This window comes from Carica papaya, chromosome 2 (assembly GCF_054855325.1).
Source record: "Carica papaya isolate Zhongbai chromosome 2, ASM5485532v1, whole genome shotgun sequence".
Lineage (NCBI taxonomy): Eukaryota > Viridiplantae > Streptophyta > Magnoliopsida > Brassicales > Caricaceae > Carica > Carica papaya.
Genome location: NC_142310.1, coordinates 1315313 through 1341816, shown reverse-complemented (window position 1 = coordinate 1341816; position 26504 = coordinate 1315313). Strand labels below are relative to the sequence as shown.

The following is a 26504-nucleotide window of genomic DNA, read 5'->3' as shown; positions in this document are numbered from 1 at the left end:
GAATTTTTTTCTGAATCGTCATGGAAAATGAGGTTAGACCGGCAGCAGATGAAGCCAAAACATGGATAGGGAAGGGCAGAGATTAATGGAGGTGTTTAGGTTAGCTTTTTATACACAATTCTAATGGTGATTGGTTAATTGATTAATTCTCAAGAGAAAGAATGTGAAATCAGCTGTAAAAGTTGGAGGCAATTTCTCTTGTTGACCCACCTTTTCTAGCACGGTTTCCCTCAATTGTATCAAACTTTGCTGCAGTCTCACACGTGTCAACCGTAAAGAGGAAAACTTTCATGCGAGATGGTAAAGAAACATATCATTAAAATGACAAGAGGGTATTCCATAGTTGTGTGTGTGAAATATTTAAGCACAAATATTAAATTTTTTATATGTATTATACTTGGGTATATACATATATATACATATATTTTGATGGGTATCATCACAAAATCCAAATGCATTCCATACTTATAACATGTCTACATATATATATTAAACAAAGAATTGTTGCAGGGTTAGCTGGTAAAATCAAGCATTAAGGAAAGTTTGGTAACTAATCATGCTAAAAACCAGATAACCCATTAAATGTAGTTTAGCTAAATAGCCATTTTCTTAGGGTTTGAATATGTGGAGGGCTATATACAAATATATATATATATATATATGTATGTGTGTGTATGTATATACACTATCAAAGATTGAAGGGAAGCCATTAAATTAAAGTTAAAAGGAGAGTTAATGAGTTTATTAGGTATGTAGAAATGGAATGAAAAACATAAATTAATTAAACTTGAGGGAATGATTAGTAAAGCACTTATCATGAGCTAATACCAGAAGATAAGCTTAGGTTTTTCTTTTGACTCTTCAAAGGAAGAAGAAGAATACAAACATAATGAATAAGATTATATACATATATATATATATATGTATGTATTTGTACATATTTGACTACTCTTCAACCTTGTATTTACCTTCATCTTTTTCCTAATTAACATGCCCTCAAAAAGAATTTTCTATTAATTTTTAAAAGCCTTCTACTATTACTATTATTATTAAAATTTAAACTTTCTAATTTTTTTTTTTTTCAAACATCTAGTCTCTATAATTTATTTTTTTCAATTTATATAAAATTCTTAATTTTTTTAATTATTTTTCTTTGTTTTATTTCATAATTTTAATTATTTTGTTATTTTAAAAAAATGAGACAAAAAATATATGGTATTTAATTATGTCACATGTATTGTAACTCTTAATTATTTAAATTCGGTTTAAATTTAAAAGTTTATACACACATATATCATTTGAAATATTATAAAGAAATTAACAATTCACTCTTATTATAATATAAAATTGCAAGTATTATGTAACTAAATATTCAATATATATATATATATTATTATTATTTTTTTCCCCTCTTTCTAGGAAAATATGTTCATAATTACAAACAAGAATATGTCTTTCTCACTCTTGAAAATTTTTGTATAAGGAGAAAAAAAAATTCCAATTTAAGCCCAAAAATTGGGTAAGAAAATTATTAGTAAATAAATAAAATTGGCGGGTCGGGTCCATATAACTCCAAATTGAATCCTCTTTTTTAGACAATAAAAAGTTCAATTTCACTTTATGGTATAACGGCTCCCTCTAATTCTTTTTAAAAACCCTTTTTTTTATTTATATAAATTAATTATAAAATTTATTTAAAAAATGAAAATATATATATATATATATATATACATGTATATAAATTGATAGAGTTGGGAGCAAGATATTATGGTGCAACCCACGCTCACATGTACACATGCATGTAGGGTTGCTTTCACCTATTAGATACTTTGTGGTGTATAATTTTTGGTCCAATCGTAACCCGACACGTCGCGGTACATGCTTTTCTTTTTTCTTTTTAAAAAAAAAAGTTAGAATATACTCGATATATTAAACTTCTGTTTAATCTTAACATATCACTTTTAAGTCAAATTTAATTAAATTTGATAATATTTTATGTACGATAAATTTATAAGTATGATTAAAATTTAATAAATTATTATAAATTTAGTGAAAAAATTATATAATAATTAAATTTATTTTAGTTATGATAATTATTATAATTTAATACCCAATTTATCATTTTTTTCTTGAAAATTAAGAAATTATTTGTGGGTTAAAAATTATATTTTTAAAAGCATATTTGATGGGTTAAAAAAGCTTTTTAATCTCTTTAATTAAATAATTTTCGGAATCAACTTTTTTTTTTTTATAATTAAACATAAAGTTATTATGTATACGTGCATGCACATACATATATTTACACACACACACACATATATATATATATGTATCTTTCGTGGCCAAACGCGGTTTTAGAGTTTGTGGTGGCATGAATTGAAAGTCTGCCTTCTTTTTGTCACCTTCTTTTTCTCTTTCTCTTTTGCATGTGAGGACTGGGAGTGTTGATAGGTGCAATGGGGACCCACTTCATCTTCCATTTTTCATTAATTAATTAATTAATTAATTAATTAACTTTTGTTTTAATCAAAGACTGATTAAGTAATAATATTTAAATTACACAGTGAAATTGTACCAATCAATTTTTAGTAAACCGGGCTTTTTTTTTTTTTTTTTTTTTCTTTAGGAAAAGTAAACCGGTCTGCTAATCATAGACTATAAAGTTTGTCAATGTTTACATAATGATTTTTTCACTTTTACCCTTCAAAAATTACCAACCCAACTTTTTATAACTATCGTTTTAACTACCTTTTTGAAGACGTGGGTAAATTTTATTATTTTTCATATAAATTTTGTTTATATTCTATTATATACACATATATATATATATGAGAAAGTTCATTAAAAATTTTATATAATATAATGGACTAGAGGCTTTGTAATTTATTAAAACCATATTAAATTATGGTTTAAAAATGTAATTAAGATTAAGTTGTTATCTAACTTTATCAAAGCATATAATAATACCTTATAACACTAATATATAAGTTGGCGAATTAATCTAAATTTATATATATAATGGCGAGACTCTATATGAAAAATAATTTAAAGATAAATTCCTTCATTAACTCCAATATATATAGTTTGTTTTATCGATAATTGTGATTAAAAAAAGAAAATAAAGAAAAGACCTAATCGTGATTACAAATTCTAATACGTTTTTTAAAAAAATTAAACCGGATTTATTATGTGAGAATTTGTGTGTTACTATTTAGTTAAAAATTTATAAATTGTTAAAATCATATTAAACTATGGTTTGGAATATAATTAAATTAAATTTATTAAACATGCAAAGACACCTTATATTAAGATTTAGATTAAAAACTTAGTTTAACTTTATATATATCTCAATAAGAAATTGATAATCAAATAATTCTATATAAAAAATAACATTGAGATAAATCATTATTTTTACTCGTGTATATATATATATATAATTTAATTGTGACTACAAACTCGAATACATGCTGACGAAATATACTACAATATCTCAAATTTTATCTTATTTATTATATTTACGGTGGATTGCAATCATAAATTTTAGAAATTGATACTTCGAGATTTTCTAATTTGTTGACAATATATACCCTCAAAGACACAAAGACTTCCATTTGTAAACCATGATCATCATCAAGTTAATTGGTTGACTAGGAGTTCAACCAAAGTCATTACCTTCTTAATAAGATAACCAAGAACTTTAAGTTTAATGATTATAAAATTGCACATTGTGTATATACATTCTATATATATATATAGACATTTTAGCCCATATTCCACTCTTGCTAGCTACCTTCCATGAATTCCACATATGAAAACGAGAATATAGGCACAAATACTTCAAAAAATTCGTTTTCTACCACTATCTTTATATATCTAATATATATTATAAATATCTATACATTGTATGCGTATATTTTAAATATACACATCCAAACATAATATTTACTAATTTATGAACAAAAAAATCAAGTGTATATTAAAACTTTACTATTGTATTCTCTATTCCGCATTCTTAAGTATGGAGTCAAATTTAAAACCGTACAAAATTTGAACTCGAGCTCAAGTTATCATCATAAGACACAAAATTGTATCATATTTATAACGCCTTAAATCCAAATAAGACTGCCCCAAAATTTAAGTCGTGCATTCAAAATTTCGACTCAAATTGCTAACACTGCTAGATTGAATTTTATATAAATCTCAAATAAGCATATAAATTTTCAACTGTGAAATTGAAGTATCAAATACATCACCTGCAAACTTATCTATATACTTCTTACCGTATTTGTTCCTCGTTTTTTCTAAATCTACAATATTTTCTAAATCTACAATATCTTGGCTCAGAAGAATGAGAATATCCCCAAACAAAATTCCAATTTCCAGTACTAACATCCGGTATGTCCTTTACATATATGACAGATCCTAAAGCATCACCAATCAACATATACAAATACCATTTTGCTGGGAAGAGGTTCAACAGTATGCCACCCTTCACTTCCCCTACAAGATAATCAAAATAATTAAAATCTATAAATGCAAGACTCCGAACAAATCCTAACACGTTCATCTTCTAATGCAGGTAATAAGACTTGAGAAACGCAAATCAGAACCTAAACAGATGAAACATGGAGAGGGGGGGAGGGAGGGGGTTGGGGGGGAAGAAAAGGCAGAAACCTCATTTTGTAGTTATGAGAGTTATCTCAGTTCTGCCACTTCTGTTCTGAAATTTTGGATGCTAAGCATCTATGAACTCCCTAGTGCATGCATATACAAATTTTGCCAAGCCCTATAACATGATCCTTGAAGGCTACAACCAACCAAGTAATTCATCATCAAAACCCTACACTTCTGATTAGGGGAAGAAAGTAGGTAGCTCTTCAAACATCTACATAAAAGAATCAAAAGAGAAATACAGAATCAAAAGAGAAATACCAGAGGAAGAATCTGAATAAGAGAACTGCAGCCACCGAACTTCCAACTGATCTTTTCACTTGCTTCAAGTGTTATTTGACTGATAGGTGAGCCTAGTTGGAAACTTTTAGAAGATGATTTACATCTTAATCACAGAAATGATCTCAATGAAGTTGAATAAATACACTAGCATTTTGACTCATCTTACCATGATCAGTTCTCCAACTACAACTAGTGATTGACTACAACTCTCATATGTTTTCTCACACACCGAACAAGTAAACAAGAGAAGGCGCACAAACACAAAAGGAAATAAATTAGAAGTCTTGTATTTGAATAAACAAAGTGGAAGATATCATACAACTGATATAGGACTTGAGAATATATGTCTGAATTTTAAGAATGCATCTAGCCAAAATGTGTTTGAATTCTTACAGAGGTATATAGTTATATAGAACTCCATGAACTATTAAAGTTGTTTTTTGTACATTTTTCCTCTATCATCAGCAGATGACAAAAATAAAGTACTGGCGTAACAATATACAATGAGTTCAGAGGACCTACATTAGGAATGAGAAATACGTGAATGATAGTAAAAAGATACTAGGGAAAAAATTCACTCACTTTTCTCTCCGCATCTTTATATTAATTGGTCTTTCCTTGTAGGAATGAACTTTCTCAGCTGCTCGACGCAAGGGCCGTCCAATAGATGATCTTCTGATTTCCTGAGCATCAGCTGGAGAGGAAATCTTTCCTTCATGATTTTTTTTAACAAATAAATCTGATGGTGGGGGACTACTTGTGTTCGCCGTTTGATCACACAAAGGAGAAACTGGAAATTTGGAGTCATCTATCTCAAACAAATCCTCATGTGCTTCCTCTTCATGACATTTAGGCCTGGCAGACTGTCTTCCTATGCAAAGTCTGTTACACAAAAATAACAGCATATTTGGTTCAATTGGCTAACAATAACAGCTCATGTGGTTCAATTGTCACTTCGTTTCTACCTAATTCAGTCCCGTTTATGCATTATCCTTGATATGTGTAATTACAACATAATTTTTGAACTATGAATTCTCAATCCAAATGAATTCAAGAGGGGAGAAGATGAGCTTAAACATAAGTACTAAGATGAATTAACACTATGAAATAACCAGGAACAAAATGAGATTTGACTTAAATGTGACCAAACACTAATACGAACTCCATGCTATTCTACTTCTATTTTAGTAGAAAAGATGAATCAAAACATGACATATAGTGTATAAAGCATGGAGCATGTAACGTGTGGCAAGAGTACATTTAATGTGTATTTATTGCATTCTTATCAATTTCATTAGGAAATGCACTTACAATCATTCAGTTTGTTCCAACATTCTAAAATGCAGTAAACATCTACTATAATTTCAGTCATGTCGGCAGATATTGGGATTTTGAAGTTTATCATTTTTTAAATTTGTAAGGAAAAATTTTCTGTTTTACTGTGATAAACTCGTGATATTATATATTTTTTATTGAAAATAATACATTTCATTGATCATATGACACATAATCATCAATCATAACATAATTTTCGAACAAAGATAAAATGCACAGCCCTTCTCGAATCCAAAACTTCTTATAAAGAGAGAAAAATAATCATATCTAGTAGTGATTGGTCACAATATTTCAAATTAAATTAAAGGAGATATAGGTCTACTAGTATAATATTTAGATGTGTGGATTTTTTATACAGTCAGTAAGGGGTGTACGTATGTCTTAATATATTTAGTATTATATGCTTTGGTCACAAAAATAATTACAATGAGAAACAAAAAAATAACCTAGGAAAAATATAGTTAAATGTAACAATTTTACATATACAATTGTATTTTTTATTTGAAATATGATGTCCTTACCTTTTTATATATTTTATGTAATTTTTAATATTATATGAAACTTAAATTTTGTTATCAAATCTGACAGTTAGTACCATATAAACAATATTTATTATTATCTATTTAGCAAAAAAAATAAATATTTTATGTAATTTTTAATATTATATAAAACTTAGGTTTTATTATCAAATCTGACAATTATTACCATATAAACAATATTTATTATTATTTATTTAACAAAAAAAACTAAACATTTTTAAAAAGTAAACTATAAATTAAAACTTATAAATTAGATAAAAAAATAACTATGTTAATATTTTTTTTAAAAACTAACTGTATTAAATTTTTGTGAAGAGTGGAAAAGCCTAAGCTACAGATTGAATTGGTGGTAGAGTCACATATTCGCTATTGGCCAGAGATTTGTCCTCATTGAAAAAGTCTTATTGCCAAAAAAATTGCAACCGTAGAAAACAGTGTTACTAACTAACCTCTTGTTTTCAGCTTCCTCATTAGCATCATCTAACTCGAATAAAGCTTCAGCTGGTCTTGCCTCTTGAGGTTTAAACCTATCGGACTGCCTTCTGAGAGAAAGCCTGCTATACAAGCAAGTCAATGTAAGTTGACTTTTTTTGTCGAACTTCTCCAATCAACATCAAACATAAATTCAGAAGAAGCAGATATAAACCGTTTCTGAGCCCTCTGTTTTGCATCATCAATCTGGAGAACAATATCAGCTGATCCTTGTTCTTGAGTCTTAAACCTAGCAGACTGCCTTCTTGCAGGAGGCCTTTATAAAAAGAATATTAGAACTCAAAAGTAAACTTATGCTTCCCTTATTTGTCCCAACCTTTCCAAAGAAGAGCTGGAGATTCAAAAAGCATTTAGTAGAGACAGATAAAAGACCATGGAAATGTGTAAAACCCACCTCTTACTATCATCCTTCTCACTATCTTGTACCACTTTAACAGAAGAGGGGTTGCAAGCTGCATGCAAGAAATAAAAAAAGGTTAGCATGCAAACTGGACTCTAGGATTCCAAATGAAACGTCTTCTAGCAAGTTACATTTGTTTTTCAATTGCTGTCTTCTGCTGGAATTGCAAGATTTATCGTCCCCCTCATCATAGTCGATTCTTTGCACCTTTAAAAATTCACAATGGGATTTAAAAGTCTAAATACCAAGGCATGACAGATACAGTAGTCAAAATCAATTCTAGAAGTAGGAATTTACTTAAATACCTTATTTTCAGATACTGGATAAGTCTTTGTTTTTGCTTTTCCCTGGGTAGAAAAACAACCAGATACTTATGTAACAGTACAGTTACGTATAAACTGAATCACGTGTAACAAATGAAAAGAATATAACCTCCAACTTCAATTTTCTTGCCTTGAGCAAGCCATCTTTGCATGCAAGCTCATGCTGCAGTACCTTCAGCTGAAATGAGTGTAGCTTGTAAGTTTACAGAAAGTATAATATGGTGGATCCAAGAATCTCAAGTTCTAGCAACTTGGATTCCCTAAAAACATTAACTTACCCTATCTTTTCCTGAATTAAGCTCCTGCAATGACAAATAAAATATCAAAACTCGCAAGTAGTTCTCAAGAAATTATGTTAAAAAGGGATTTTTGCAGTTTCCATGTACACAAATGAAATCGAACAATCTAAAAGAGAATAAGTTACCGCCAACAATTGGCTATTCACTTGGGCAAGTTGGAAATTCTGCAGCTGCACCTTCTGCAAATTGATTCGCAATTTCTGCAAATCCATCCCTCTCAATTCGATGATTTTACTGTCCGTTGGAATTAAGAAATAATCCACAAAAGAAAAAAATGCAAAAAGAAAACCAGAGAAGATTAAAAATAAATGTAAATAATCATAGGATACTCTCTGTCTGCAATATGTTTTCTCATTGCCATATATTCCTGGACAATTTAAAACCACCGTGTGAGCATAAATGAAGAGGTGCATTTCAAACACATGCACAAGTAAACAGATATCCCCTCAAGACGTACCCTCTGGAGCTTTTCAATATATTCCTTGGTCGAAAGTGAAACAGACAGCCCAGGCTTTCCATCTTGGTTTAAATATCCAGCCTGTTGCTGCTGATTGCTTATGTCAGCTAGACTTTTCCTTGCTGCACTGCCAAGCGAAGATACCTTTGCCGGTTTATCCCCCTCTGCCTTCTTAACTGAAGACAATAGCAACTTAATGACAACCAGCAGACATAAAGAAAATAGAAAATAACCCCTTAATCTTTGACAGGGGAAAATGATGAAAATCAATTACAAAAGCCAGTGATTATTTTTTCAAACTAAATCCATACGAAACAGCCATCTTCTTCCTCACCTACACTTCGGATCTGTGGTCAAACCCCATGCAAATTATGTTTGAATACAAAATAGTTACTTCCTCCCGTTCTTTTTCTTTAAGTCTCTACAATAATCTAAATAGTTAAATTTCTACGACCCAAGAGGATAGAACTGGCCAATACTGGTCTCCCAATATTTTCCCCTACAGAACATCTAATAGGTTTCTATCTCGTATTCACAGTACATTTATCAGCCACCATACGAAGCATAAGCTTACTTAAACAAATAGCCAAACCAAAATACATTATCTTCTGCTTTGTAAAGTGAATGTGAAGCCTGAATTTACCTAATATTAGCTTAAGTCAACTCATTCCCGATTCCTATGTTTTATAACCTGCTCGATAGAACTGAATTTTCATCTCACACTAAAAATAGCATACTTCTATTCCACAGGAAATGTAAAAACCATCAAAATCCTACCCCTCAGAAACTCAAGAAGCCCTAATATTCCTCAGAAATGGGTTTGAATCGCAATGAAATTCCATTTGATCAAACCGAAAATCCCGAATTAATAAAACATTCAAAAAAATTTGCACAAATACTAGAAAACGCACGTCAATCATGCTTGTCTAACGAATATAGCTTAACTGCAAACAAAAGATGCAATTGAAAGACTAAAGACGAAAACAGCCGGATAAAGATAAAAGAAAAAATTTCGGACTTTCGAAAGGAAATCAAGAAAGGTAGGGGAATGTAGATCAATCCAAAAACGTACCTGCAAGACTACAACTTTCCGTATTAAGAACTGTAATACTCTCCATTACAGAGACCTAACCGAAACCCTAATCCCTCTCTATTTCTCTCCCCCACTGAAACTGAGAATGTTAAATTGGACACTGGAGGGAAAAGAAGAGAAAAGAGTCGATGAGGGGTAGAATAGTAAATTCAGTTGGTGGTTCGTTTCGGGGGTCAAAATCCACGCAACGGCTTTCCGAAGCAAATTCAAAAAGGTTCGGTTCGTATCCGAACCAAGGTTATCCTATTTTGCTTCTAATATTTCTCATCAAATTAATTTTATTTTTAATTGAAAATAAATTGAGCTATATATTTTCTATAATTTCAAAATTATATTATTTTTCATAAATATCCCATAAATTTTTTCCTCGAATAAATTATAAAAAAAAAGAAAAAGAAAATATTGAATTTTAATATATTCAATTAGATGGATTAGTCTAATGACGCTTCTAAATCAAACATTAGGAGTAATTATGTGGGCCTTTAAGGATAATGCAGCCCTAATTCCCTAATTTCAGGCCCATTGAATTTGAATATATATATATATATATATATATATGTATTTATATAAGTAATATTAGGAAAAAGTCACATGACATTTTTTATTTTTTAAAAAATAAAAAATAATATGTTAATATTAATTATAAATATATGTAATAAAATAAAATACTAGAAATTCTCTAGAAAACATTTACAAATATATATATATAAATAAAATATATATCTTACACGATATAAAATAAATTTAGTATATTTCTAATCAAAAGGAATATAGTATTTAAGTTTCATTCATTTAAATAATTATAATTACAGTTCAAAAACGTAGAATAAAAATTCGCTTATTTGCATCAAGTTTTCATTTAACCCATTCACGGCTTCTTCGAACTATAACTAATATAAAATAAAAATTTTAATTTTGTCTTATAGTTAAATATGGATAAAAAGAACAGAATTTAAAATTCGAGACAGGTGAAAAAAGAAAAATAATAAAATATACAGTAGATAAAAATATTTACTTATAAAAATATATTATAAATAAAAATTTATTAACATTCTGAATACGAGACATGTGTGATAAAAATATTTATTCATAAAATGGGTTCTGGATAAAAATTTATTACTGTTCTAAATATTATAAGAGAAATATGATAAAAGTATTTACTTTTATAAGAGAATATATATGAAAATTTATTATTGTTTCGAATACGGGATAGGTACGAATGTATATATTTTTAAACGGGACTAAAAAGATATACCTTTATTTTCTTTAGTTTTAAACTAAAAAGAATATATTTTCTTTTCTTAGGAGGGGTTTTATCCAATGTTTTCCCTACCTATTAAAAAGCATTGATTTAAAGGAATAACTTTGTGAGTCATCAAACAATTTTATTATTTTTCTTACTTTGTATTTTTATTTTCTTTTCCAAATTAAACTAGAAAATGATGTTACTTACATGTGTATATATATATATATATATAACTTTCCGCCATTGTTAATCTCTTTGAATCAACTTTTGCTTGTCTTGAGGCAATGGATCCAAGCTTTTCTTCCTATAAAGCTTAAAACACACGTAGATTCTCACTAATAACTTATATTAGTTGCCATATTCTTAAATTATTTAAACTAAAATCAAACCCTATTCACACTTAATCCATACGAATGTTGTTTTATGATTGATTTTAGGATAAGTGATTAAATGGGTTTTCAGAATTTAATATACATATATATATATATATGTGTGTGTGTATAATTAATATAGTCTAATATTAACTTATATTATCTAAATATTATAGAGTAATTATCAAGTAATTTTAGGAGTCGTAATTGTAATTGTTATCAAGAAGAAAGAACCAAACTCCTCAAGATTAGTTCCCCACAAGTCAAATGAATGATGAAAGTGTAAATATGAAGTAAAATTATATATATATATATACATATAAATACATACATACATACATTAATGATAATGAATTTTTGTCTCATGGGAATTTGAGTCAAGCCATCAAGTGAGAAGGAGAAGATGAAAAAGTTAGCAGCCCTAATTTTTAAGCAATTTTCTCATAAGTTAGGCATGTAATTAATAATATAATATGTATACATATATATATATATATGTATATTTGCATTTTAAAGAAAATCATTAAAAAATTTTCCCCAACCCAAGAAAAGTATATATACCCTGAAATCCAAACTTGGTTTATACTTCCCTACAAATTTGATTAAGTAATTAAAATACTTAATCAATGTAATAATTATTTATTAAATATATTAATTTTTATAATAATTATCCATTGCTTCAATTATGAGTATAAATAATATAATTAATACATAATTGGTATAACTTAAATTTTAATTTTGTAATTTAAATTATAAATTAATTAATCACATATACAATATTTACAAATATATATATATATATATATATGGGTTTGCTTTTTGTATCCTTTTTGGACTTTGCCATGCAACACATGCTATCAAGTTGCACTTAGAGAAATAAATGAAGTGGAATTTGATGTTTGCTTTTTCTTCTCATTTTGTGGGCTATTTTGTCTTTATTTTCTTTTTTCTATTACTCATGTAAGTAAGATTGATGAAATTAACAATAATCACATTTCTAATTACAACGTTTAAAATTTTTTATTTAGTTGAAAATCGTGAATTTAAATTTTATTAAAAATAAACTGACGCGTCATTCGAATTAAATCTGAAAAAATTTATTACATTTATAAAAAAATATATATATTATGTAACAGCGAAGTTTTCTTAATAAAAATAATTAAAATAGATTAAAAATTTAAGTAACCCTTAAAATTTTAAGAAATATATATATATATATATATATATACTGATAAGAAACGAATTGTTTGATCATTTTCCTAAGCTCTTAAACATCGTAACAAAGTTTGTATGTCCCTTATAGAGAGATAGAGTTTATTTTCGAAAAACTGTGTTGATTTTTGTCGATTATTTTTTCTTTTGGTAGATTTTGGTTCAATATAAAGATTATGAAGCTTTGTTAGGATATGTTGACGTTTAATTACTTTTTTTTACGTATTTAACAGTTTTAACTTTATCATATATATAAAATGCTAACGTGAATCATATTATACTTTTAAAATATGTAATACAGAGTCCTGATTTCAACTATATATAAAAAGACAAGAGAAATGTATTAAGTACTTCGAAGTTGACTTGGTCTCTAAAAATTTTTTAGATGCTCATAAATTTTGAATAAATTTTTAAATGTCTCAGTTCGAATTATTATATTTAGAGTAATGATTATTAACTCGAGTAACTTTTTACTCTAACTTGCTTCTTATTCATAAGATGTTATAAAAATTTCTTCATACTATAAGTTAAATATATGAATCTTACATTTTTTGTAAGAACCTTTTTGCTGCCTTCCATTTGGTTTGAAATTACAATTTGAGGTCTCTCATTCGAACACACACACACAAATACACACACACACAAATACACACACACACATATATGCACACACACATATACACACACACACATATAAAATAATGAAGGTGATAATTACAAGTTTAAAACGTTTGTGCTAACATGTGTTATGTCCATATCCATGTGTAAATTGCTAAGTTGATGAGTCGCTCTCCCCCAAACATTAGCTTTTGTAAAGTAGTAATATATATATATATATATATATATATATATCTATATGTGGGTTCCCGAAATCTAGCCGTTGTATATACACACACACACACACAAGAAACAGAGTAGACGAATATCATTTGCACACACCTGTAAAAGGAGAAGATTACCATGTGAGAGATAATCTCAACTCTGTAAAGCCTACAAACCAATTGATTACCATCCCACATTAAAAACTACATACATACACACACATATATATATATAATATATGTACATATCGTAAGTACTGCCCATATTTTTATGATTAATGACACCGACCTTTTCTCTACATATATATATATATATATATATGCTTCCTGGATGAGGCAGAGATTTTTGGTCGGTCAAATATTAAATTTTACATGAAATTCAAGAATGTATATTTATTACATGTATAACCACATTACATATAAACAAGAATTATAATATCTTAATACTTCTCGTATATATGTATTTATACGTGTGTATATATATATATATATATATGGGGTCTGAAATAACAATTAATCGATTATTTACGAAAGATGCACGAGAGAGATCAGTATGAAAATGAGTTTATTTTATATACTGTCAAGGTCATTGTGTTATACATTCATAGAAGAATATTATTACTACTGGAGACAGCAAGGACGTGTGGGTTGTATGTATATATATATGTATATATGTATGCATGTATAGCTAACTTCTGGGTTGGGTTGGGGAGAGAGAGAGAGAGAGAGAGAGAGAGAGAGAGAGAGAGAGAGAGAGAGAGAGAGAGAAAGAGAGAGAGAGAGAGAGAGAGAGAGAGAGACGAAAGGAAAATTAATTAATAATAAAATGGATTAGGAGAATAATAATTAAAAATAATTATTTGTGCAATAATTAAATTTGTTATATATATATATATATATAAATAATTAAGCCTGTTGTAACGACAGAAAGTAGTTCTATGCATAATATTATTTTCTATTTAATTAAAGCAATTAATTTGTCTTTTAAACAAAAAAAAAATTATTTCTTATTTCTCTGCCTTGAAATTCTGATACATAAAATTGGAGTTTAATATTTTTTAAAAAAGTTAAATCAAAATAAAATAATTATGATTTGATTGGGTACTGACTACATTATTTAGTTGATGAGAAATATTATTTATTATATATATATATATATACACACACAATAAATCATTCATAATATAATATAAATAATATTTAAATATAACATACCAATTATTATATTTGTTATTTATGAGTTATTTACTAACTTAAATAATTATTTAATATCTAATAATATTTCTCTAAATTTTTGTATAATTTTATTGAATTAAATATTAAATATTAATAAAATAAAGTTATAAATTTAAGTATTAAATATTACAATGTTATACAGCAGTAGTAAAAACGCATCAAAAGCTTGCGGCTTTCTTTTTTCTTTTTTTTCTTGGGCAGGGGAAAAAGACTTCAATCTTTTTTACTGTGTCTGCTGCCGCCACTGCAACCAATCAAACCTCTGTTTTCGCTTGGCGAAACAAAGGTAAAAATCTGCAGATAATTGAATTTGAATCTTGTGATTTATGGGATTGCCTTTGAATCTTTTTGCTAATCGAGACCCTGAAAAAGCTCAAATCTTTGTCTGCACCTGGGAGGAGGCGGTCAATTTGGGTTTTTCCCCGGGGGGGTGGGGGGGGGGGGGATAAAAGAACTGATTCATGCTTGCTTCAAGTCCGCAAAGAATCTTTTAATCCGCAGAGAAAGACCAAATTTGTTAATGAAGTCAAGAAACCCAAACTATAAAAAAAGTTTGGATAAGCTCTCTCTTCTTTCTCTCTCTCTCCCTCTCTCTCTCTCTCTCTCTCTAAATTCTCTACCTTTTTTCAGAGTGATTTTTATGATCTGCAATCCCTAGAATGATTAGGGAGCAAGCTAGGAATGTAATCTCAGAAACCCTTCAAGGGAATTTTTGAGAGAGGAAGAGATAGATAAGAAGAGGGGAAAGAAATCTTCATACTCTCCTTCTCCTCCCTCTTCATCTTATTTCACCATTAGAGCATAAGCTCCTTTGAAGCTCTTCTTTTTAGTTTTCTTTTTTTTTTGTTTTTTGAAGAGAAGAGAGAGAGAGAGAGAGAGGGAGAGTCACAATAATCCTATCTCACTTCCTACCTAGAAAGTAAACGAAGTTCCCTGTTTGGATTATCGTACTAATATTATTATTTTAATATTTCTAATTTTTTTTATAAAAACTACTTCACATTCGCCCAAATTTTGCATCTTCCTAAGTTTCTCTTGTTACATTCACGAGAAAACAGAAGAGACATTTCTCCTCCTCAGGAGGGAAGGGGTCTTTTTCTTTTCTTTTTTTCTTTTTTAAAAAACAGAAGAAGCAGAATTGCAGAAGAATAAAAGGAGAGAGAGAGAGAGAGAGAGAGGAAACATACACATTACACCTCCAACAAATATATACCTCACCATTATTATTGTCCCTTCAACAATGTTTCTTCCCACCTGCATTTTCTTATTGTTCCTTTTCAGCTCTCTTTCTTACACAACCAGAGCTGCTGCTCTCAATCTCACCCTTCCTCACCAGCATCCTTACCCAGAAGCTGTTGTTCAAGATGTTCAAAGGTAGGTCCTTTCTAGCTCCAGTCTTCTAATAATGGGAAACCACACAACTGGGTTTTGCTTGTTTTATGGTTTTCCATTTTGGGTTTCAGCTAGAGAAAAGAAAGAGAACTTTTATTCAGCACGTTTTAGGGATTTTCCCCAAAAATTTCTCTGTTTTGCTCTGTCTCAAACCAAAATCCCCCATGGGTTTTCGTCATTTTCAATCAGGGTGTTCTCAATCTCAAAGCTTTCACCGGAAAATCCCGATTTTTTTTTTTACTCATTTCAGAATTCTACAATCTGGTTGTTCCTCATTTGTTGAGATTTTTCTAAAAGACACTGGAATTTCTTACCTTTCACTACACCAGTCAGAGAAACAGAGCATCATCTCTGCTCTCTCTCATTTTCAACCTAGCAGCATCTAGCTTTGTTCTTCAAAAATGCTGCATTTTTTATTTTCATCAATGGGGCGCGGTCACACCATCATAATTTTATTGCAGGAAAGTCAATACCTCCGTCTCAAGAAGGCAACTTTTTACAGTTCAACAGCACGACCAATCTTCATGCCTCACCGGAAACCCCATTGACGACTGCTGGCGGTGCGACCCGAACTGGGCCAATAACCGGCAACGCCTAGCCGACTGCTCCATCGGCTTCGGCCATGGAACCCTCGGCGGAAAAGGCGGCAAGATCTACATAGTCACCGACTCCTCCGACAGAAACCCGGCCAACCCAACCCCAGGCACCCTCCGTCACGCCGTCATCCAAACCGAACCTCTCTGGATCATCTTCTCCTCCAACATGCTCATCAACCTCAGGCACGAACTAATCATCAACAGTTACAAAACCATCGACGGCCGTGGCGCTAACATCGAGATCACCGGCCACGGTTGTCTCACCATTCAAGACGTCTCCCATGTAATCATCCACAACATCCAAATCCACCATTGCAAACCCTCGGGTAAAACAATGATCGCCTCGTCACCAACACACGTCGGCTTTCGTGGAGTATCGGACGGCGACGGAATCTCCATCTCCGGCTCGCAGAAGATCTGGATAGACCACTGTTCACTCAGTTACTGTACGGACGGGTTAATCGACGCCATAATGGGCTCGACGGGAATCACCATCTCCAACAGTTATTTCTCGCATCACGACGAGGTGATGTTGCTGGGTCATGACGATAAATTCTTGCCGGATTCAGGGATGCAGGTGACGATAGCGTTTAACCATTTCGGAGTGGCGCTGGTGCAGCGGATGCCGCGGTGTAGACGAGGGTATATACACGTGGTGAATAATGATTTCACGGCGTGGGAGATGTATGCTATCGGAGGTAGTGCTAATCCCACCATTAACAGCCAAGGAAACCGGTACACAGCTCCGGCGAATCCCGACGCCAAGGAGGTAATTTAGTAAATTTTCATGTTTTATTACTTCTTAATTAATTTTTTTTTTTTTGAGGGAGAAAAAAAGTGATATTTTGCCGTTGATAGTAGTCCCCTCCCTCGTGAACTTTTTGACTTGTGTCTGGCAGATTGTGGATATTCGCTGTATGGCCCTATTACCCTGATTCGCAGCGGTGGCGCGTAGAAACACGCTCCACCGTATGCGTTCACATGAGGGTTCCGGCGGGGGGGAGGGGAGAAAAAAAAAATTATTGATTACAAAAACCAAAAAATATAACTAACTTACATGTTATTTTGTAAGTATATTATAAATTTGACGATATCTAAATTAGATTTTGTTTCAATTGAGTTATAACGTTTTCGAACTAAAAGAACATATTGTAAAAACTACATTGTTAGGATCGATGAATAATGTTTGAATTACTTGGGGTTAGAGATTGGCTTATAAGCGTATTGGTTAGATTTTCGGACCAAATTAGGTTTTATTTCGGCGAGCTATAATGTTTACGAGCTAAATGAATATTTCGTGACAGCTTGTTTTTGTTAGTTGGTTACTTTGTGAGGGTCGAAGAATAATGTTTGATTTAATAGAGTTAGAATTTAGTTTATAAGTTTGTTGGCATAGGTTTCAGTGACTAAGTTGAATTTTATTTCGAACATATAATATTTTTGAGTGAGAAAAATATTTTGTCGGATTAATTATTTTAATTTAAATTTTTATTTTTTTAGAAAAAAGAAACTAATTTTAAAAATTAAAATAAAAATTTAAGTCCATGAAAGGGATGGGAGCGGTAGTGCATGACAGCCAACGAATCTTGCGTCGTAGACGGTTGCCAGCAGTTGTTACTGCACCTTCCACTCGCCTAATAATCGCGTGGCTTCACTCTCTGACGGCGTTATATATATTGTAATTGTGCAGGTGACGAAGCGCGTGGAGACAGACGAGAACGACTGGGCGGATTGGAACTGGAGGACGGACGGCGACTTGATGGTAAACGGTGCGTTTTTTGTGCCGTCGGGAGCCGGACTCAGCGCGCAGTACGCAAAAGCGTCGAGTGTGGAGCCCAAGGCTGCGGCGCTCATTAACCAACTCACTATGAACGCTGGTGTCTGGGGTGGGACCAGGTACCTCACTTTTTTACCTTAACCTATTTTTCCTTTTTCCTAAAATTTACTTTTTTTACTTTTCTTTTTTAACAAAAAAAAAAAAATTACAACTGAATTACCTGTCAGATTAAACTTTAAATGGTGTGTTTAATTTCTAAGAAACAAACCAGGAATACCCTTCTCCGATTAGAATCGGAATCGATGCGGGTTTTGAAAGTGTAAATTATTATAGCGAGAGTTCCTTGGGTTATTGATTCTGTAGCATCCTGAAGCGAAATTAACTGAATTTTGAGTTCTCTAGTGTCCAAGACGGAGAGTTAGATCAAATATTGTTTGGTTTAGTTGGGTTTTGTTAAAAATTCAACCTTTTCAATTGGGTCCTTGAGCTCGGTGGCAATAAACCTCGTGCGAATTCGTCGAACTAAAAAAAAAAAAAATGAGAGTTAGGTTAAGAAAAACCTAGGGTAAAACCCATTTTCCTTTTTGGGGAAGTAGGTGAAAATGCAATGCTAATACATATACATATATCTATATTTTATGTCATGGTATTTTAGATAGTAACTTATTTTTGGATGTTTCCTCCACCAATTTCACTTTTTGGTTTAAATCTTTTTAGTGAGTGGAGATTGTTTTTGGCATCCTATGTGAAAACTTTTTTGAAAGCTTTTTGGTAAAATGTTTCATACGAAATTCAAAAATTAATATTTTTATTTAAAATATCTATAATAAGTCAAGTTATATTTCCTATTGTTTTTTATACGGTGTTTGGCAGTTTCTGAGTATATGGGTTTAAATATATTATTTCAGTTCTCCTTTTTATGCAAATTTTCAGCTTTTTATGATATGGGTAAATATTATTATTAGTACTGTGAATGAAGGGTTGAGATTTGAAAAAAGTGTAAGTGTGGGGAGGGGGGAACATTTACATCATAAGATTCTGGCTTTTTCATAGCTGCATGTGACCATGCTGCATTGGGAATCTCCTTCACCTGACCAAAACAGCCTTACACTCACCTGTCTTACTCTCCCTCTCTTCTCTGTCTCTTCTTTCCCCCTCTCTCCCTTTCCAACACTTATATATATACATACATATAATACACACACAGGCACACCTTTTGTCTACTTGAAAGTTTATCTTAATTTGGGTTAACTCTGTTCTCTGACCTCATTAGACCCGAGCGGTCAAGGATCTTCATCTATACTACATGCTACCATACAAGACTGAACTGGCAAAAATCATCCACCTAGTTTTTGGCATCAGCATTTATTAATTACCCTTGGAGTCGAGTAAGTTTTTGTAAACTCCGCGGCTAGTAATATGAGATGCCAAACTAAGTTACTTGGGGGGGGATTTTTACTGCGGTTGAATGGTATACTACCAAATTTACTTATTGGCTCTATCAAATTTACTTGTTCATGTTCCTTTGGTGATGATGTGCATGGTTAACCCGAGCTGACTCATCAGCTATATATTCCACTTTGATCTGCTTTCCAGCCAGTAAAAATGGTGGGGCCCATCTTCTTTCGCAAAATTTAAAAGTGGGTCCCCCCCCCCCCTTTCAACACTTCTCTGATTTTGATGTGATGATGTGAGTTGTGAACATGGACAACTAGCAGTTGCATCAGCATGGAGAAAAACTGAGTGCTCCCATGGCCCTGCTGCTTTCTGTGTCTTGTTCTTGACTTTTTGTTCTTATGGGTTATGGCCATTTTTTATCACTAGGTACTTCACACACTCTCTTAGTTATATTCCACCTCTCACACATTTGACACCAGGCTATATATATAACACATGGTTGCCGGACCCCAATAGCTCAATCGGCCTAAGTACATTTTGGATATTCTGTCAGCATATACCCGTTACGCTAAAGAATTTTTTTCTGATAGATATAGTATTTTATGTCGAGAAACGAAAGCGTGGTAGTAAGATCGAGTAAAATATTAGCGTCGTAATGAATTGAAGGACAAAAGAGCATGTTTATCGCATTACTCAGCGACCCACATGAAGCCTTAACCTTTTGGAATTGGATCATCAGCGGCACCGCCAAACTTGTTCTAATTTTCGTTCAATGGATTTGGTGCTTTTCGGGTTAGTGTCTTCGCAAAAGATGCTGATTTCTAACTCTCAGAAACTTGTGTTGTTGGCCCATGCGAAAGCCGCTCCTCATAACACCTTTCTTTCCTTTTCTTGTTTAATTGTTTTAGACTTTTAGTTCAATCTTTTTCTTTTTGTTGCTGCTACCTACGGATGTTGACAATCAATAATTTGGGTCTCAAAAAAGATTCCAATAATCACACAGTGATATAAAAAATTATTAAATATATATATAAAATTAGTATAAATTCTTATATATTATTGATATGAGATTATAACATCCCATCATAGAGAGAATCCATTTTTTTTTACCTTGATAATCCTATTCACCTCGATGCATATGGAATTCAATCCGACTAACCAAATACCCAGAAGAGATTATATATATATATACACAGACATATAAATTTGATCCACTTTGTATGAAATGTTGTCATTGTTTTAATCCCATTTAGTGATGTATGTTTGTATCGTGTTGGATTCGCGATGCATGTGGAATTCAAACCAAGATCATTATCCATCTTAAATGATTTTACCAGTCAAACTAACCAGTACCCAGAAGAGATTATATATATATATATATATATACACACACATACATATACGTACACATATGTTTAATCCTACATTGTATGTAAAAGTCATGTTGTCATTGTTTAATCCCATTTGGTGATGTATGTTTCTATCTGTTTGAATTAATTGGAACAGGGACAAGAGTGAGGGTGGCTCCTATCCTGGATTTATAGGTGGTGGGACAGGCGGCGGTGGCACCATGAACACCGGTGGGTCCACGAACGGGGATCGTGATGGTGACCTGTTTGGTATGATATTCGGGAGCGGTGCTCCGCCTCCACCAGCTCCACCGGCCGCCACCACAATGGTGTTATCTGTTTTGATTATTTTGGTTTTGTACACTATCATCACCAACCAAGGTGCACAACACTTGTCCTTACCATTATTATAGAAAGCAATCAAACAGGTGATGAAGAGAATTATTATATTTTAGATGAAAGGAAAAAAGAAAATGAAAAAAATATATATAGAAAAATTTTCACGGTCGGTCCCCCACGTAAGAAAACTTAGTCTTCTCGTTTAAAAATATAATAAATTCGTAGAGATTTATTCTAATTTGATTAGCGACTCAAGTTTTGTTTTTACTAAATTTATTCGGTGTGGGCGTTAAAGCATTGAGAGGATCGGAAAAGACGTACCTTTAGTTATCCAACGTTTATCGTGCTCACGATAAACGTTGGATAACTAAGTGTGGAGCGACTAACTGCTGAAAGTATCTAAATAGTAAGTCTATCCTAAGACGAGTGTTCTTCTATTCCGACTTCTTTAGAATCTTCGGTAATACAGTGAAGATAACAACGAGTTCGCTATTCCTGTGGAGATGAAGTAACAGAAGTTTTATTATAAGTCGATCATTATCGATCGATAATTCTTTTATAAAAAGTTTAAATTTTTGATTTTTAAATAAAATAAAAATATTTTAATTATTAGATCATAAATTAAATACTATAGATATAAATTATTTAATTAATAATGTATAAGATAGGATTTCAATGGTTGGAATGAGGTTTTCTTGATGTTGCCGGGTCAATTTCGGGGGTCTCGTCAACTTTGACTTTTCTTTTTTTTTTTTGGGGTTCTTTATGTTAATTAGTAATATTTAAGAATACACCACACTACGAGTATTTATAAAAACTATATAGACATATATATATGTATGTATTTATACACGTATGGAGATTAAACTACAATTATATCAAAAGAAGACAGAAGAAAAAAACTATAATTTGTTCTAATAAAAAGTTCATTTATGAAATAGTAAGATATATTTTTTTTTTTTTGTATATGAACGTTCATCTATATACCTTCCCAGAACAATCTACAAAAAATGATCAACAGAAAAATGTCATCTCCTCTCTTATTCTTCTGTAAATTACACCTCTCCTACAAGATCAATATAAATAAAAAGAACTGTGGTCTAACTATAAATGAATAAATAGATAAACTAACCAATATCAGATGATCTCCTGTTGATTCCTGTCTCTTCCATGTCTTCTTCGTCATTTCCTCAATCCATGGAATTCTATCAGAGATGCAGGATTTTGTCAATGTATGTGTTTTCTTTCTGTATTTATGTTACTCTAACCCTCACGTGAAACAAAGCAGCCTGACTCAGGAAAGAAAATCGATTTTTCGTAAAGAAAGAAAATTAATAAGTTTGATGAAACAATCATATCTTTTCTCAACCAGATTCTGCAGCAACTTCTTCCAATCTCTTCCATGTCAATGCTCTTTGCTCTTCCAGTTCCCAAGCTCTTGCTTCCTTCTCTGAGAACTCCTTCTGGCATTCTTCAAACAATTCAGCATCCATCTCCAGGAACATTCTTCGCACGTTCGCAGACAGTCCATGGACTGCCTGGTTCCAGTGACCTTTCATGTTCTTCTCCAGTGCTTCAAAGATTATTGGGAAAATCACATCTCTGTTCTGAGCAATCAAACCTACGATATGCTCGTTGTTCCACAAGAATAGAGCCCGTTCCGCTACCTGCTACGCATCTTTTGGATTAGAAAGTATTTGCTGAAGAAATCACTAAAATTTTCATCATGTCAAAATTCTCTCTCTCGGTAAGTACACTGGAGTGAAATGACTATAGCAGCATTAGGAAAGATGTGTATAATCAGTATAAAATTGCAATAAGATATTGACTATAACTGCAGGCATGTGGAGCAAGACTGAGATTTTGAAGATTATCACTTTACAAGTTTTTTTTTTTTTTTTTTTTGGTTAAAAAAAAAATCTCATCACTTTTTAAGTTTATAACAAAGAAATAAAACTCTCCCCTAACTTCGAAGACCCGGAAAGAGAAAGGAAAATTTTCCCCACTGACATCAAGTAGCAGTTTTACAAGGCAGGCTCATGATATTATAAATGAAATTTAAGTAGATCCAATAATCACAAAGATATATCAACCCGGTGTTATAAAACTAGATATCCTGCTGCATAGATTCAGATAAGTTCCAAAGCATGCTAATGTAATCTTACAGCCAAACAATTTTGGACTAATAATAACTGATACACCAAAGAATATCCTACAATTCCATTACCCAATCCGTCCAAGAGAGAAGTGCGAGACTAAGGAAAGCAAAAAGCAATTTCAATGAATTAACACAAACAGAGAAATGAAGATCCTACTTATATCTAATCAAGCTTTCATTAGAACAAGGAAACACACAATAAAAAATATTGATCTCTTACATTGACAGCAGCTCACATGCCTTTCAAAAATAAGAATTGTACAAGATATACCAAAAATATGTATCAGAAGGTGACTAAACTATATAGGTTTTCTCAATATTACAAACATTTATTACATAATATTAAAATGTGACTAACATGATATTAGAACTGCAAAGGTGACAGATGAGACAAAATGTTCTACCGTTATTCAGAGCCTCCTTTCTAATTTATCAATATAAATTATTCTAGGAAGAGACAAATGCACCAGCAGTCAAAGAAAGAATATGTCTAACCACTCAAATACAGAAGCTCAATAAAGAAATCTCATCACTTTGGCTTCCTGAAAGCACCATCTCCTAATTCAGTACCAACAATTGAAGTTAAAATGCTATAAACATTTAATTTAGCTTTTAACTGGCAGAAAAACATATATAAGTATTTGGTTGAAGTGGGATTAAAATCATTGATATAATAGGACTTATTACCTACTGTTGGGTTGGTCTATGTGTTATAAATGCTGCATTCATTTGAAGGATCCAGATAAAGAGTCCCTATTTGTTAATAATGACATACATGGTGATAGGTACGGACGAAATTTGGCATTGACATTTCATAGATAGGTCTTATCAAACCAAGGTGAGGGGTAATACAGTTATCTCTAACATGAACATGTTATGATTATAAAATTCCCACCTAAGTTGAATTTGTTATATAACAATATAGAAGTAAGTGAAGATCAATTTACAGTGATTGATATTGCCAAGATAAAAATCACAAGACAGATTAAAAAGGGCTTCAATTCATGATAGAGGTGCATGATAATTAATCTGAAACAAAAGATTGAGTGAATAATGAACCTGGAAATGAGGGCTATTAAGGCAGCGTCCAATCTGTCTAAAAAGCGGAACCATGCACAGCCTGAACTCCGACCCCTGAGTAACATCCAGAACCTCTTCAAGCTCTCCAATGAAAAGAACCTCCTTTTGGCAATTCGTGAGCGGCCAATACTTCAACAAGCTCCTAATGACAGTATCCGCTAACTTATAATCCTTCTCTACGAACTGGGTAACACAGTAAGACAACTGCTGGTGATACCCAGATAAGCATTTGGCCTTATGGAGCGGCAACAATGCCTTTACAAGAAAAATTCGGTGCTCCTCCTTCATGGGCACTGTAAATCCATTAATTACACTCCCTAGAATCTCCAGCAACTCACCGATCCCGTAATACCTTTCTGTCTCGTACGCGAACCTGTAGAAGATGTTACTAATGGAGGACCTAATAAACGGCCTGTGCACCATGAACTTGCCGTATATCCTATGAACCGCGGTCTTCAAATACTCTCTTTCCCGCGGATCTTCAGAGTCGAACATGTCGAGTAATCGGAGGACGAAGGTGTGATTTATATACCGCTTTGCGATTTTTGGTTCAATTTCGGACGAGACGACGTAACGAAGGAGGAGTTCGTAGATGAGTTGGAGATGAGGCCAGGAGGGATCCAAAGAAGGCTCTTCCTCGTCCGGGTCTGCACCTTCCGGAGTCGAGCTGTTTTCATGGTACGCTGGCGGGAGACACCGGAAAATGTTAACGGAAATCATTTTGATTAATTCTCCTTGCATTGTTTCATTGACTTTGCTGGAACCGGACTGGATATAATCCACCAATTCGATCAATGTCTGTCTCTTGATCTCCTTTTCGCGCGGCATTTTTAGGGTGTCGGAGAAATCGCAGGAGCAGCAGCACATCTGAGCCTTGCGAATGAAGAGGAGAGGCCGATCAGAAGCGGAGACGTCCTTCAGCAGCGGGAGAACCTCGATCGACGGCGGCGGTCCGGATAATGCAGATCGCTGCGGCGTCGGCGAGGGTTGTGGGCTGGTTAATGTTGACTCGGGAGCGGGAAGCAAGGGATTGGTGATGCCTCCGGTGAAGATACGGGACGCGTGGTTGACGGTGACGCTGTTGGAGGTCTCGTGGTGGTTATTATCCGATTTGTTGAACACTTTTCTTTGACCTAATTTGATTATTTTGTTGAACATCTTGGTGGGTGGTAGGGTTTGTATTTCGCGCGTCAAACGAACAGGAGGAGATCAACACCATGAAGGAATCGGTAGTTTGCGTTGATGATGTTTTTTCCTATTTCCTTTTTTTTTGTTTGTTAAATTTTAGGGATTGAAGGAAGTAAAGTGTTCTGGGTTGAATTGAGGGGAGGTGGGGAAAGGGAATCCATGCTGTTGATGAGAGTGGTGTTTGGAAAGCGAGAAAATGAGAGAGAAAAAGAAGAGAAGGTTGTGTTTGTGCAGTGTACCGTTGAGGACAGAACGTGTATTAAGGAGAAAGACGAGAGAGTGTTGAGGAAGAGTTTTTAATTTAATTTTCCGTTAAATTTTTTTTTTTAAATTTTCGTTATTTCTCTTTGAAATATATTAAATATCCAATTATTTTTATTAAACTTTTATTTATCAAATTAATAAAATTTAAACTCAGAAAAAATCACCATTTAGATTCTTTTAAATTAT

The 26504-nt window shown here is 32.3% G+C and overlaps 3 protein-coding genes across 11 annotated transcripts; 1 reads left to right on the top strand and 2 right to left on the bottom strand.

Annotated features, from left to right (window-relative positions):
- Window positions 1-4153: 4153 nt before the first annotated feature.
- Window positions 4154-10009, bottom strand: LOC110814620 (Shugoshin C terminus). 8 transcript variants are annotated; one of them, XM_088212490.1, is made up of 15 exons: window positions 9871-10009; window positions 8799-8974; window positions 8671-8708; window positions 8467-8575; window positions 8321-8344; window positions 8152-8220; window positions 8025-8066; window positions 7851-7926; window positions 7714-7771; window positions 7474-7575; window positions 7277-7384; window positions 5536-5835; window positions 4933-5035; window positions 4675-4807; window positions 4154-4500 (listed from the first exon to the last, which is right to left on the bottom strand). In XM_088212490.1, exons 1-14 carry the CDS (start codon window positions 9914-9916, stop codon window positions 4787-4789), a joined length of 1272 nt encoding a protein of 423 aa, XP_088068616.1. In that variant the 5' UTR covers window positions 9917-10009; the 3' UTR covers window positions 4154-4500; window positions 4675-4786. The 8 variants fall into 8 exon arrangements, with proteins under 8 accessions (XP_088068616.1, XP_088068620.1, XP_088068617.1 ...); XM_088212494.1 differs by having other exon boundaries at window positions 4933-5011; XM_088212491.1 differs by having other exon boundaries at window positions 7277-7381.
- Window positions 10010-15237: 5228 nt separating this feature from the next.
- On the top strand, window positions 15238-21738 carry LOC110814542 (Pectin lyase-like superfamily protein). The gene is made up of 4 exons (XM_022042030.2): window positions 15238-16151; window positions 16631-17534; window positions 18456-18661; window positions 21447-21738. The coding sequence occupies exons 1-4, from the start codon at window positions 16018-16020 to the stop codon at window positions 21700-21702; spliced, it is 1500 nt and encodes a 499-aa protein (XP_021897722.1). The 5' UTR covers window positions 15238-16017; the 3' UTR covers window positions 21703-21738.
- An 819-nt stretch (window positions 21739-22557) lies between these two features.
- On the bottom strand, window positions 22558-26311 carry LOC110814543 (Protein phosphatase 2A regulatory B subunit family protein). Of its 2 annotated transcripts, none has more exons than XM_088212488.1 (2): window positions 24846-26309; window positions 22558-23295 (listed from the first exon to the last, which is right to left on the bottom strand). In XM_088212488.1, exons 1-2 carry the CDS (start codon window positions 26022-26024, stop codon window positions 22993-22995), a joined length of 1482 nt encoding a protein of 493 aa, XP_088068614.1. In that variant the 5' UTR covers window positions 26025-26309; the 3' UTR covers window positions 22558-22992. The 2 variants fall into 2 exon arrangements, with proteins under 2 accessions (XP_088068614.1, XP_088068615.1); XM_088212489.1 differs by having other exon boundaries at window positions 23153-23384; window positions 24846-26311.
- Window positions 26312-26504: the final 193 nt, after the last annotated feature.